At 37.4% G+C, this 14,668-nt stretch overlaps 2 protein-coding genes across 6 annotated transcripts in view; one reads left to right on the forward strand and one right to left on the reverse strand.

Moving 5' to 3' along the window:
- kif16ba (kinesin family member 16Ba) overlaps window positions 1–13,544 on the forward strand; it is a 33,141-nt gene extending 19,597 nt beyond the window's left edge. For 2 of the 4 annotated variants that reach the window (XM_073841732.1, XM_073841734.1), the window contains 11 exons: window positions 490–874; window positions 3,980–4,240; window positions 4,326–4,663; window positions 4,825–4,983; window positions 5,131–5,236; window positions 6,880–6,927; window positions 7,240–7,284; window positions 7,370–7,492; window positions 9,303–9,392; window positions 11,694–11,777; window positions 11,875–13,544. In XM_073841732.1, coding sequence (XP_073697833.1) covers window positions 490–874; window positions 3,980–4,240; window positions 4,326–4,663; window positions 4,825–4,983; window positions 5,131–5,236; window positions 6,880–6,927; window positions 7,240–7,284; window positions 7,370–7,492; window positions 9,303–9,392; window positions 11,694–11,777; window positions 11,875–12,039 — 1,804 coding nt within the window. In that variant the 3' untranslated portion in view covers window positions 12,040–13,544. The remainder of the gene's footprint in view (window positions 1–489; window positions 875–3,979; window positions 4,241–4,325; window positions 4,664–4,824; window positions 4,984–5,130; window positions 5,237–6,879; window positions 6,928–7,239; window positions 7,285–7,369; window positions 7,493–9,302; window positions 9,393–11,693; window positions 11,778–11,874) is intronic. The other 2 variants (XM_073841735.1, XM_073841736.1) reach the window with 1 other exon arrangement.
- Window positions 13,470–14,668, reverse strand: part of ndufaf5 (NADH:ubiquinone oxidoreductase complex assembly factor 5) — a 7,002-nt gene continuing 5,803 nt past the window's right edge. For both annotated transcript variants that reach the window (XM_073841737.1, XM_073841738.1), the window contains 2 exons: window positions 13,817–13,899; window positions 13,470–13,720 (listed from right to left, as the gene is read on the reverse strand). In XM_073841737.1, coding sequence (XP_073697838.1) covers window positions 13,619–13,720; window positions 13,817–13,899 — 185 coding nt within the window. In that variant the 3' untranslated portion in view covers window positions 13,470–13,618. The remainder of the gene's footprint in view (window positions 13,721–13,816; window positions 13,900–14,668) is intronic.

Genomic DNA, 14,668 nt, shown 5'->3' on the forward strand with positions numbered 1-14,668 from the left:
CAAAGTTGTCCTAAAACCAAAATAATACCCGTTCTTGTTTTAAGACAACTTTGATGTACTTTTTTGATCTACTTCACATGTTGACTACTGTATATAGATGTGAAAGCAATTCAGACTAACTTGCAGATTTTTTTTTACATGTAAAAATTATTTTTTAAATATTAATTTTTAAACTTAACTACAATAATAATTGTAATTATGCAATAGATTAATATTGTAATTGTATAAGAAAATTTATTTAGACGCCTTTAACATTTCTCGCATTATCTTATATTTATTCGCTATGTGAAGTGTGTCAGATCAGATTTATCTTGATAATGTCAGATAACTTTGATAGAAAGGTATGTAATGGATTACAATCAACCAAAAATTCAGACAACTGTTAGTACGACAATATTTACAATTAACTATCAATATTTTGTTGACCAATTACCAAGCAATTCCTAATTTTATTCAAGTCATGTCAAAATGAATATCTTGAATATCCAGGCGTCTGGAGGAGCGTGAGAAGGAGCAGCTGAGTCTGGTTGGGCGACTGGAGGAGCAGCTGAGGGAGCGCAGTGAGGAAGCGGCCGTCTTGCTCACGCCGGACGAAGCACGCCGACTGGAGGAGGAGAGACGGACGCTCACTGAGCTCAGAGAGGAGCTGCTCAGAGCCAAAGAGGCACGGATCGATGGAGAGGAGGAGGGCGGGGAGGAGGCCCGGAGGAGCGCGCAGGCACGCTACGAACATTTCAAGCAGATGCAGGTGGAGGAGCTGAGCTTGTTGGAGGAGTCACTGATACAGCAGAAGGACCGTCTGGAACGGGAGGTGGCTAATGAGCGCACGTCACTCGGCCTGCTGCAACACACGCACAAGGACAAACAGAAACAGGTACTGGAGTCCTAAAACACACTCAAACCAGAGGAAAAATTATGTGTGTGTGTGTGTGTGGGGGGGGGGGTTCATTGTTTATTGTTTTATTTTTAATGATCGTGATAAGAGGGTTTTATTGTGGAACATTCAGTGCACTTAAATACCTTTGTGTTGTTCGTTTTTAAAAGTAAAAGTAATAGGAAGAAAACATATGGAGGAAAATATAAATAAATATAAATTTAATTACGGAGCTCGAGCCGCTATTAATATGCGGGGCATTGAAACTGCCTTCTTGAATGCACAATCTTCTTACTTTTGCGATTTGCATCGCGCGTGCTCTGTGTAACGCTATACTACAGCCGCAGTACTTGGCACATTTGACAAGTTTAGATGTTGTCAGCGGTGGTCAGGATCTGCAAATTATTTGCCATTGTCCGTGCAGACATCTCTCCTTACTCTGTTTATGTGGTAAGTGAAATTTTATGTACTGCAATGTAACAGGCTACTGCTAGCAAGAAGCTGGCCTTATTTTATTAGAACGCATTATTTGTCCCTGCACTTAACATCTCCTGCAGCCTGAAACATAACATTTATTCCCGTGATCTGCCATTTCCACTATTGTCCTCACTTTGTTTTTTCACAGTAGCCTAGCGGTAGAACTTCTGATGATTGGGCTATGCAAATATTGGGGGCTAACTATTAACGATTGCGACTATTATAAAACGGTTAGTTCCATTCCTCAATTCTGATTGGTCAGCAGCTGTGTCGTATTCATGATACGGCACTGCTATGACCGCATCACTCAACGGTTTTGTGTATCTTTGGTATCATTGAACCCCCTTAGCAACCACCCTTAGCAACGTAAACACAGCTGCAGCAGTTAGGGACTACTTTTTACAGCGGAAGGCAGTTAATGATTTTACTTTATGAAAACATATAGTACTTTATGAAACTCCGCTTCGCGTGTGCCTAACAACGCCCTTCAGCCGTGATTTATTCACGATACAGCACGGCCTCTCTTACCTTATTGCTTAATTACGTAACAGTCTGTGTTATGTTGGAATTGGCATCATTTTCAGTGGTCTTTTGCAAACACTAGATTTATATAAGGAGGAGGAAACGATGGTGTTTAAGACTCACGGTATGCCATGTCCATGTACAGAACTGTTATTATTCAACTATGCCGAGGTAAATACAGTTTTCCATTCTATGGCACCTTAAGGGGCCGTTCACATGTCGCGCCTAAAAACGCTTTCTTCCTTGTCAACAAAGCGCTAGGGCGCTTGCGCTCCGGAAGCGTCTGCCGTTTCTAAGCAACCATCAGCTGCGCTCTAGCTCCAAGCTGCGGTGCGCTTGCTGCATTCTGAAAAGTTGAGATGTTTTTATCTCGATGCGGCGCGGACGCGCCTGGAAAAAACGAGCGCGTCGCACCGCGTGCGCGTCGCGACCACGTCGCTTCCATTATGCGCGCGCAAGCCGCGCGTCTACATTTAAAATAACGAATTTGAGCGCGCAAAAGACGCTACATGTGAACGTAGGGCTGTCGCGATAACCGCAATATCGCAATACCGCGCAAATCGATATTTGCCTGTTTTCTTTTTTCCTAAGCATTTGCCCTTCTCACTTAATGCCTGTGTGCTGAATATTAAATTAGTAATAAGTTAGTAATGATAACATAATGTGTTTATTATGAGGCTCAGTAGATATGCACTTAACATGCCTAAACAGACAGCGAATGAGAGAGAGATCGACTGAGCTTGTGCGATTACCTGCGTCTGTCTTTCAGATCGAGTCAGGCATGTATGTGAAACTAGCTTGTCATGTCCAAGGAAAGTGAAATCTCTGTCTTAACATCGATGCTCTGCTGGTCAGCTGAGCCTTTAAAAGTGGCGATTAAACTTGAAATGATCATGTTTCATTACGTCTCTCTTTGAATAAATAAGCGTTTTTGAACGTATAGTTGAATGAACGGATTAAAGACTTACTCAAAGATAGTCTCTTGCCTCCATCTTGTGGCGTAACAATGAAACTGCACTGACTGACAGCTCGCCCAGGTGAAATACTGACAGAAAGTCTCTTGTCCAGTCAGACTCGAGGGTGCGCGCTAACTGTTATATACACGAAGATTTCAGATGCAAAGCCTCTAAGTATGTCTGACATTTTTTCTTCAAAATTTGCATTTCTTTCTGGCTAGGTTTCTATGTAAGTACTGTTTACTTCACTTCATATATCAACGCGATTTGGTTTCGGTTTATTGATTTCTGAATATTACCTTACATTGTAACAGCCTACACACAATTATATGGCGGTAATACCGCATACCGCGCTACTGAGCCACTCAAAATTACCGCAAGGGAAATTCCTTAACCGCGACAGCCCTATGTGAATGGCCCCTTAAGATGCTTCTTTTTAGTGAATCAAAGCATGATGCGGGGCAACTAGTGTAGGCCATTTCACAAACAAATCATTTTTTTTTGTTATCTTTTCAGTAGCATAAAACAGGACCAGTGTAATCTAATTCACAAGTAAATGACTCTTTTGAGATTATTCTTTTTAGTGAATCAAAAACATATAGAAGGACCAGTGTTTGATTCATAAACACATGATTCTTTTGATATGATTGTTTTTAATGAATCATAACATGATGCAGTGTGACATGTTCAGGCCAATACATGAACAAATGACTTTTTAACTTGTTCGTTTAGTGAATCTGCAACATACAATATTGCCAGTGTATTTTGTTTATCAAACAAAGGAATCTTTTGTAGTGATTCTTTTTAGTGTTCAAAACAATGCAATGCGACCTGTGTAGGCCAGAGGGGTGTTCCATAAAACAAATTGACCAAATAAGCCAGGCTTTTTTTAGTTAGTCTGACTTATTGTCACTTGATTTGGCTCAAAATAAGTCAGACTAACTGAAATAAGCTTGTTTTATGGAACACCCCCCTGCTCTAAACTAAACATGCAACATTTTGAGATTATTATTTTTAGTTAATCAAAAAATTATGCCATACAGTCCAATAAATAAACAAATGTCTGTTCTTTATAGTTAACCATAATGCAGCAAGACATTATTTATTTTATGTTGATTCACTGTGTCCTGTCCTGTATTTCTCCTTGCAGGTCCGTGATTTGATGGAGCGTGGCGTTCAGGACGTGTCTTCTCTGAGTCAAGAAGATGTTCTGATCCAGCAGGCTGAACACAGGCTGCAGTTTAAAGAAAGACAACTCCAATCTCTCACTGAGAAACATCTTCCCGCTGTCTCAGAGGAGCGACAGAGAGCCTTCGAGCTCCTCGAGAGAGTTAGAGGAGGAACAGGGTCTCCTGGTTTGGACGGAAGTCCAGAAGATATGGACAAAGAGTTGGATGAGACTCTATATCAGGTAAAACTCTGGTCAGTCAAATGGTGTCTTCCTGTCTTAGTGGACGGCAGGAGTAACATCTCTCTTTCTGTTTATTTTCCTGCAGGTAGAGAAGGAGCTGGAGGAGAAGGAGGAGCGTTGGTCTCAGTACAGCGCGAGCGCAGAGCAGCTGCAGCAGCTCCAGCAGTCCTACGAGTTCACGGCAAACGTGGCGCGTCAGGAGGAGAAGGTTCGCAGGAAGGAGAAGGAGATCCTGGAGTGGAAGGAGAAACAGCAGCGGGAGGCTATGGAGCAGGCGGTCGCACGCTTGGAGAGGAAACACTCCGCCTACCGCAGGAGCATCAGTCAGGAGCCGGACGCCGAAGGGCCCCGAAAGAGGTCACAGTCCGCTTTAGGACAAAGCACTTCCAGGTTTACAGGAACACAAGATCTGGAGCAGGACAGGTGTGCAGTTGTTTGTTAGGAGTACACTAACACATGAGTTCCCCTTGTGAGGGATGCTTTTGATAAATGTAAAGACCCCTGGGGGTCCATGGAACTAAATGTGTTAAATGTAGAGCCGCTCTGCTATGTCTTAATCATCATGTTCTTGATGTTTTTCTCAGGATGGAGCGAGAGATCGCGCAGCTGAAGCAGAGGATCAGTGAGAGTGAAGGAAGCGTGCGGAGTCTCAGTGTGAGCGGGGAAGAAAAAAATAATGTGAACCAGTCGCCTGTCAGCCCCATACAGACCCTGCCAACTGTCCTGTCTATAGGAGACGAGAGGTACACACACCACAGATGCCTTTATTGCTGCTTAATGATCTCAAACAAGCAGCATGAAGGAAAGATTTCCTGCTGGTTGTGATTTTGTCAGTAAGCAGTTTCCTTTTTGGCTGAACCGGTTCTTTAATTGCTCATTTCCCCCCTTAGAATTAATGCGTATATTGAAGAAGAGGTGCAGCGGAGACTGCAGAAACTGAATCTGCTGAACAGAGAGAATAACAACACACTCTCTTTGTCTTCAGACTCACTGCAGGTAAAAAAAATTACAGCTAACACTCACCCACTTTAAACTGCAACACCCTGAGTCTGTCACTTTAAAGACAACATGAAATCAAACCCTTGTTTACTTGCATATCTATATCCAGAAATCTTCTTTTCCTTTAAAACGAATATACTTAGAATTTTGCTTTTTGAAAAGCTGAAGTAAAATAAAATATAATATGTATATTGTATTTTATTTCAGCTTTTCAAAAGGCAAAATTCTAAGGATATGGACATGGACCACAAAACCAGTCTTAAGTAGCACGGGTATATTTGTAGCAATAGCCAAAAATGCATTGTATGGACCAAAATGATCAATTTTTGTTTTATGCTAAAAATTATTAGGATATTAAGTAAAGATCATGTTGCATGAAGATATTTAGTAAATTTCTTACTGTAAATATATCAAACTTAATTTTTGATAAAATATGCATAGCTAAGAACTTCATTTCGACAACTTTAAAGGCAATTTTCTCAATTTATTATTATTTTTTTTTTGCACCCTCAGATTCCAGATTTTCAAATAGTTGTATCTCAGCCAAATAATAAATAAAGCTAATTTATTCAGCTTTGATATATAAACCTCTGTTTTAAAATTTACTGGTTTTGTGGTCCAGGGTCACTTGAAACTTGAATAAATTAATAAATTAAAGCTAAATAGAAAAAAAAATAATAATGATGAAAGCATGTAACAAAATTACTAAAACTGAAAATTGGAAATATAAAAGCTAATTCAAAATATAAATAAGTACTATAATAGTATATAAATCAAACTAAAATAACACTGGTACGTGTCATCCTGCAACATTTATTTTAATTTTCACTTATTTATTTCCCACTATTCTCACTCAAATAAATACTTTACCATATAGAAGTAAAATATGTTGTTTTATTGTTGTCTTTAAAATTGCAGACCAAAAAATTGTGTTCTTATTGTCATTATTCTATGATAAACACATACACTCCATGCTATTGTACAGTTGCTTTTGTCTTCGGTTTGGATGCAAACTATTGGTGAGATTTGTGAAACTTAAAAAGCAAGCCCAAACAGAATCTACTTTTTTGCATTTCTGTGCATATTTTAGCTGGAAGCACAATCAAATAAACTTCTATATAAGCACAGATTCGGTGTGGGCTTGCTTACGAGGAGAACAATGCTTTAATGCAGGGGTTTTCAACTCTGGCCCTCGAGGTCCACTTTCCTGCAGAGTTTAGCTCCAACCTTGATCAAACTCACCTGCCTGTAACTTTCTAGTGATCCTGAAGGCCTTGATTAGCTTGTTCAGCTGTGTTTGATTAGGGTTGAAGCTAAACTCTGCAGGAAAGTGAACCTTGAGGGCCAGAGTTGAGAAACCCTGGTTTAATGTTACCCTAGAGCAGGGTTCCTCAAATCTTACCCTGGAGGTCCAATGCGCTGCAGAGTTTAGCTCCAACCCTGATCAAACTCACCTACCTGTGATTCTCTAATGATCCTGAAGACCTTGATTAGCATTCTCAGGTGTGTTTGATTAGGGTTAGAGCTAAACTCTGCAGCGCATTGGACCTCCACGGTAAGATTTGAGGATCCCTGCCCTAGAGACACATTAAACCTCACAGAACTGTTTTTGGCATCATCAAAGTTGTTTAACTCTGCAGGAGGAGGAGCAGGATAGTGAGGGTAGCTCTGTTAGATTGACGGATGAGGTAAGCACAGGCCTCAGCCAATCAGCACCAGCTGAGCACACTATGATTTGCATGATCCAGCCTTAATTTGCACACTGCTCACAATCTCTGTTATCAGTAGATTGGGTCTTTCCTCTGCGGTTTTCTACTTTGGGAGCATGCAGCCTGCCCACCGATGTCTTGCGTAGATGCCTTTCACCTGTTCCCTTTTGCTACTTCACTGATGGGAAATAACAGACTAGTGCTTGCTGGACCCCTGAAATCAGCTGCTAGTTATTAAGACTGTTATGTGTTAATTATTATACCCTAAGAAAATCTGTTTCGATCTCTCAGGACAACGATAAGAAACGCATCGATCAGCGCAAACTGAAATACGAGGTACTGTCTTGTATGTTTAGGAATGTAATTTTTCAACAGTTCAGTTGAGGATGTTTTCTCACCATCTTTGTTTGTCTTTCCACAGCGGCTGGTGTCAATTCCTCTGGATCCGAGTCCAGAAAGTCTTAAAGATCCAGTAAAGATCAGTATTCCGCGACACGTCCTTTGCGGTCAGGGTAAAGATGAGCACTTTGAGTTCGAAGTCAAGGTTTGTCTGCATTTTATACAGTCACAGCCACTGCATTATCTGTGAGAATTATTTAAAGAATTAGTTCACTCCTGAATTAAAATGTCCTGATAATTTACTCACCCCCATGTCATCCAGTATGTTCATGTCTTTCTTTCTTCAGTCGAAAAGAATTAAATGTTTTTGAGGAAAACATTCCAGGATTTTTCTCCATATAGTGGACTTCAATGGTGATCAGTGTGTTGAAGGTCCAAATAGCAGTTTCAATGCAGAATCAAAGGGCTCTACGTGATCCTAGTCGAGGAATAAGGGTCTTAAGTGAAACGATTAGTTATTTTCTAAAAAAAAAACCACAATTTTAACCACAATTGCTCAACTTGCACTAGCTCTGCGATGCATGTCCGTGATTTCACACATTACGTAATCATGTTGGAAAGGTCACTCGTGGTTAGTTCTTTGTCTGTGTACTTTAGATAAAAAGGCTAATTATCTTCTCCAACTTCAAAATCGTCTGACATTGTTGTTTTACCTTTTTTTGCACGTTTGCATTGTAAACACTGGCTTAGTGCTTCCGCCTACATCACATGTGACCTTTCCAATGTGACTATGTAATGCATGAGGTTAAAAAGTATATAAATTTTTAATTTTTCTTTAGAAAATGACCGATCGTTTCGCTAGATAAAACCCTTATTCCTTTGAAGCTGCGTTGAAACTGCAATTTGGACCTGTTGATCTCTATTCAAGTCCACTATATGGAGAAAAATCCTGGAATGTTTTCCTCAAAAACCTTTCTTTTCAAGTGAAGAAAGAAAGACATGAACATCTTCAATAACATGTGGGTGAGTAAATTATCAGGAAATTTTAATTCTGGAAATTCTGGAGTGAACAAATGCTTTAAAGGAGAAGTTCACTTCGAGAACAAAAATTTACGGATAATGTACTCAGCCCCATGTCATCCAAGATGTTCATGTTTTTCTTTCTTCACTCGTAAAGAAATAGTTTTTTGAGGAAAACATTTTTAAGGATTTTTCTCCATATAGTCAACTTCCAAAATGAAGTTTAAATGTGGTTGTAAATGATCCCAGCTGAGGAAGAAGGGTCTTATCTAGCAAAATGATCTGCTATTTTTTTTATTTTTTTTATTAAAATTTATATACTTTATAACCTCAACCGCCCATCTTGTGTAGCTCTGCCTGAACTCTGTTTTTTCCGGTTCAAGACAGTTAGGGTATGTCGAAAAACTCTCATCTTATTTTCTCCTTCAACTTCAAAAATCATTTCAAAGTAATCCTACATCGCTGCAGAATTACTGACCCAGTGTTTACAAAGGGAACATGCAAAGATCAAACATCCTTAACAAAAAAGGTAAAATAGTGTTGTAGGACGATTTTGAAATGATTTTTTAAGTTGAGGGAGAAAAAAAGATGGACTGTCTTGAACTGGATAAAACAGTTCAGGCAAAGCAAGACAAGCGTTCTAGGTTAAAAAGTACATAAATTGTAATAAAAAAACAAAAAAACGATTGTTTCGCTAGATAAGACCCTTCTTCCTCGACTAGAATTGTTTCAGCCAGATTTTGGATCGTTTGAAGCCGCATTTAAACTGCATTTTAGAAGTTCAAACTCGGGGCACCATAGAAGCCCACTATATGGAGAAAAATCCTGAATTTTTTTTTTTCTTTAAAAAAAATATTTCTTTACAACTGAAGAAAGACAGACATGAACATCTTAAGCTTAAGTACATTATCTGTACATTTTTGTTCTGGAAGTGACTGTGTGGCGACCTCCAGTAAAAAAAGATAAAAAAAAAAGTTTTGTGTCTTTTTCTTCAGATCACTGTTTTGGATGAAACGTGGACAGTGTTCAGAAGATACAGTCGTTTTCGGGAGATGCACAAATCTCTAAAGATGAAATATCCGGAGGTATGACCCACATGTATACTTCGAAACAAATGTGGTGCATCTGGTAGAGCATGACGCTACTAACACGAAGATGATGTGTTCGATTCCCAAAGAATGCAGATACTAGTGAAATGTATCAAAATGCATTATATGTTGCATTGGGTAAATGCATAAATGTAAACTAATTTCAGATCAAATTTATTCATGTATTTTTAAAAATATTTTCCATTTATTTTAATCATTTTTTTTAAATGTATATTTCACCCCAAAATATATTTTAGGACCATCAATTATTTACATGCATTTAAAATGTATGCATGCTTCACAGAATGGCATAAATTATGGCAAGGCAAAAAATCTAGAGTAAGATTTAAAACATTGCAATTAAGAAAAGAAAATGGTGGGCTAGGTCTCCCATGCCTCCAAAGTATTACTATGCAGCTCAACTAAGGCCACTAGTCTGTTGGTGTAGTCCAATGTACTCAGCAAGATGGATCGAAATAGAGAAAGGGATGTTGGAAGAGTTTCCATTACCTGCTCTAGTTGCTGACAACAAACTAAGACTTAGAATGATTAAGGAAACAAACCCATTGATCAATTTACTATTTAAAATTTGGCACCAAGCAAAGAAACTGGGCGATTTGGAAGATGCATTGAGAATATTAAGATGGTGTGCCTTTGATACAGATTTTATCCCAAATAGAATAGATGATCGTTTTAAAATATGGGCCAAGATAGGTATTACAAACTATTATACATTTTTCAACAAAGGTAAAATCCAAAGCTTTGAGATGCTAAAGGGAAGGTTTGGGCTTAATCAACGTGATTTTTATAGATATCTACAAGATATTATATTGATTGTAATATTAAATCAGAAATATTGAAGATAGCAGAGACAGGAATAATAAAGGTGATCCTATCAGTGTCTAAGGCTCAACCATGTAATAAGATTATCTCTAAATTATATAATGGATTTCTGCAAACTGTACAGGAGGATACATTATATCTCAGAGACAAATGGAGAATGGAAGGAAGTCTAAATATTTCAAAGGATAATTGGGGGAAAATTTGTAAATCACAATGGGAATCTACACGTTCTGCAGTATGGAGAGAATTCTGTTGGAAGAATGTCATTCGGTTTTTTTATTACACCTACACAGAAAATACACAGAGGGAAGGGTACTGACTGCTGGAGATTATGTGGGGAAAGGCAAGCTAATCATTATCATATAATTTGGGCATGTCAGAAACTAACCCCGTACTGGCAGGAGATTAAAAGGAATTTGGAAGCTGTTCAATTTTACCTGTGAATCCTTATATTTTGGTTATATTACATTAGATGGGGCAAACAATAAGGATAGAAAACTCTTGTTAATTCTTCTGGCAGCTAGTAAAAGATTAATTACTAGAAAGTGGTTAAAACCAGAGTCACCCACAATTGACGAGTGGATCGATATAGTGTATAATATATATATGTGATGGAAAAATTAACATTTTTACTAAAAACTCAAATGGAAGATTTTGTTTTCAGATTTGGTGTAAATGGACAACATTAAACCAATACGCCCAGATTTTTCCTGAATTGTAACAATTTAATTGTAATTGCAATTTTCTGTGTGAGTTGCTATATGTTGCAAGAGCTCCCCATGTTCGGTTGTATATAGTTGTTAAAAGGAAGAAAATACAATATGTGTAATATTTGAGCTTTTTTTTTTTTAGGTATGGGGGCATACTGTACTCTATATCTGTATTCATAATTGAAGAAATTATGTGTGTCCCAGCCTTTGAACGTATTTTCTTTCGGAAAAGAAAAAAAAAATGTATGCATGCATAAGTTGCTCATGCATAAATGTAAAGGAGTAAATTAATTTCAGATCAAATTCATGCATGTAACCTGTAAATAGTATTTAATTTTTTTTAATCTTTAAAGCAGTGGTTCTCAATCCTTGTCCTGGGGGACCCCTGCTCTGCACATTTTGCATGTCTCCCTTATTTAACACACCTGATTGAAATCATCAGCTCATTAGTTCAGTTTATGTATCTCTCTCCTAACGAGCTGATGATCTCAACAGGTGTGTTAAATAAGGGAGACATGCAAAATGTGCAGAGCAGGGGTCCCCCAGGACAAGGATTGAGAACCACTGCTTTAAAGTATATTTCACCCCAAAATAATGATATTTTAAGTTTTTGCATTATTTTCATGCAAAATTTAACTTTTTTAAATAATCCCGCTTGATTTTGTAGTGAAAAATGACTTGAATGTTTTTCACCCAACTATGTCATATTAAATATTTTAAATCAAAATCTTGAATCTTGCTTTAGCTTGCAGCTTTGGACTTCCCTCCCAAAAAGATTTTTGGAAACAGAGATGAGAGAATGATTGCGGAGCGCCGGAATCAGTTAGAGGTATAATCAGAAGTATTTACTCTCAGTCAATTTTGAATGAGAAATTTCAGGTGTTTTACTAATCTAAGACGATGATGATGCCTTTGTGTTTTCCCAGCAATACCTGCGGAACTTCTTCCGTGTGATGATGTCGTCCTCCTCCTCCTCTTCTCCTCTGAGAACAGACGAGTTCGGACTAAACCTCTCGAAACACGCCGTGTGCAACATCTCTCCTTTCTTCAAGAAGGGAGTGTTTGACTACAGCAGTCACGGGACGGGCTGACACACACAATCCAATAAATAACACTCATGTACATAAATACAAACCGATTTACTTACACACTGGAGACATTTTACCTCAAAATCAAAAGGAAAAAATAGTTTTGCATTGTGATATTATTTTCATGAGAACTAAGCACCTTTTTCTAAATCAAATTCTCATTATGCTATAGATTTTGAGTTGTGGTTCTCATAGTAATACAGAATTTTATTTAAATCCTTACAAGTAGCATAAATTAAAAAATATAGTACAACAATACTGCCATGATGTATAAACACTTACAGTATATACAGTATATAATTACTGGCATGAAAATAATATCACAATGAAAAAAAAAAAAAATACAAAAATAGGCTTTTTTTCTTAATAGTTTGAGGTGAAATGTGACCGGGGGTGTTCCATAAAACAAGTTTACCAAATAAGCCAGGCTTATTTCAGTTAGTCTGACTTATTGTCACTTGATTTGGCTCAAAATAAGTCAGACTAACTGAAATAAGCCTGGCTTACTTGGTAAACTTGTTTTATGGAACACCCCCCTGGATTCATTCAGACATTTACGAACTCACTCAGGAAAGTCGAAAATCAAGAACAGGAAAGTCAAAGTGACTCAAAATTGAGTATAAATGAGGAATAAGGATGCAAAGTAGATGTAAATATCTTTGTTTGTGCCTTGTTGGCATTAATTGAGCTTGAAATGCTTTGAGGAATAAGAAATATGGAGTTAATCTGACAACAAACAGTCGCCATAACCTGCTCCAAACATCTTGTGTTTACATCAAGGACCATGAAAGTCTGTTTCTGCGGACAGACAGGACGTCCTGTAGCTGCTATTTGGGTTTGTGATTCACTTTAATTTATGTTCATGTTTAAGTTGCTGCGTAAAATGAATCTCCGCTACTTCAGTCTGGATTGAAGGCCTTTTATCCATATATATACTCCAGATTAAACCGCCAATCTGTACTAATGTCCGTGATACTCAGGCTAACATTGAGCAGATTTGTTTTCTTTTTTTATAAACACTAAGAGGTCAAAGCTCACCAAATAGTAGTAGTCTTCCAGTAAAACAACTAATGCTTTTGATTCAAAATGACTGGATGCAGTTGAAGTAGAATAATGTCCATTGACAACTATTGAGCTCTAAAGATTGATCTTCAGCTCTAAGAAGCCATATGTATATGCAGAATGTATATGTAAATGTATTGTACAATTGATCTGTACAGAGGAGTTTGTTCTCATGATGTTTGAAGGAAAGGGATATTACTGCTATATTAGCTGTTGAACACTAGAACACTTGTTTTCTCTAAAAGAGTACTGAGAGTAAGAAGTATACATTTTTAAAACTATTCTGTTTGCTTTTTTATTTCAGGAAGTGAATGTAATAATTTGTGACTTGGTGACTCATTTTTTAGAGAGTAACATGAATTAGCACCATATTAAATTCATTGTTTATTTATGTTGGAGTACATTTGTCAAAGAAGTTTTTGCAAAAATACAGTTTGTGGACACAACGTTTCTGTGTAATCATCTTCATATAAGTAAAGCAGATCCGGAGTTGATTGGAGGGATGAAAGTTCTTCAAGTCCTAGGATTTGTCATCGTTTTTTTGGTGGTCGGTCGGAAGTTTGTTTATTTTTGACAGATCGGCAAACGAGACATTCGCCGAGCCTCTTTTAGCTGGTTTCGCCTGTAAATTCATTACAATATGTCAAAGTCAGAATCGTTTGGAGAAATGTGATTGGCTGTGGTTTGTTCCATGCTGACCAATGAAAATGCAACAGACCTGAGACTCATGAGGCTTCCAGCCAATCATGTAGAGGATCTGAAATGTAGCTGGAACTGAGCCGTCTTCATTGCCATACATCTCTATAAGAAATAAAAGTAGCAGTATTCCACAATTTCTAGGATTATCAAGTAAACAAAATGCATTTTAGTGTTTCTACATCAGTGGTTCTCAAGCTTTACAATACTGGGAGGCCCCCAAAGAGATATTGAGATAAAGAATGCTAAAATCATATTAAGTAAAGATCATGTTCTATGAAGATTTTGTAAATTTCCAACCATAAATATATCAAAACTTCATTTTTGATTAGTAATATGCATAGCTAAGAACTTATTTTGGACTATGGAACTTTACATTTTCATTACAATGCTATTTTTAAATAAATAATATTTAAATAAAAAATAATATATAATATTGTTCGGCTAACTGAGACTTGTCATAGCCCTTACAGTTGAGGTCAAATGTTTACATACACCTTGCAGAATCAGCAAAATGTTAATTATTTAACCAAAATAAGAGCAATACAAAATGCATGTTATTTTTTTATTTAGTACTGACCTGAATAAGATATTTACATATAGTCCACAATAGAAAATAATAGCTGAATTTATCAAAATTACCTTGTTCAAAAGTTTACTTACACTTGATTCTTAATACTGTGTTGTTACCTGAATGATCCACAGCTGAGGGACTCATATGCAACTATTACAGAAGGTTCAAACGTGATGCATTAAGAGCTGAGGGTGAAAACTTTTTGAAATTGGACATCAGGCCAAGATCTACTTATTTTGTCTTTTGAGAAACATGTAAGTATCTTCTGTAGCTTATGAAGGGCAGTACTAAATGAAATAT

The sequence above is a fragment of the Garra rufa genome, chromosome 6 (genome assembly GCF_049309525.1).
Source record: "Garra rufa chromosome 6, GarRuf1.0, whole genome shotgun sequence".
Lineage (NCBI taxonomy): Eukaryota > Metazoa > Chordata > Actinopteri > Cypriniformes > Cyprinidae > Garra > Garra rufa.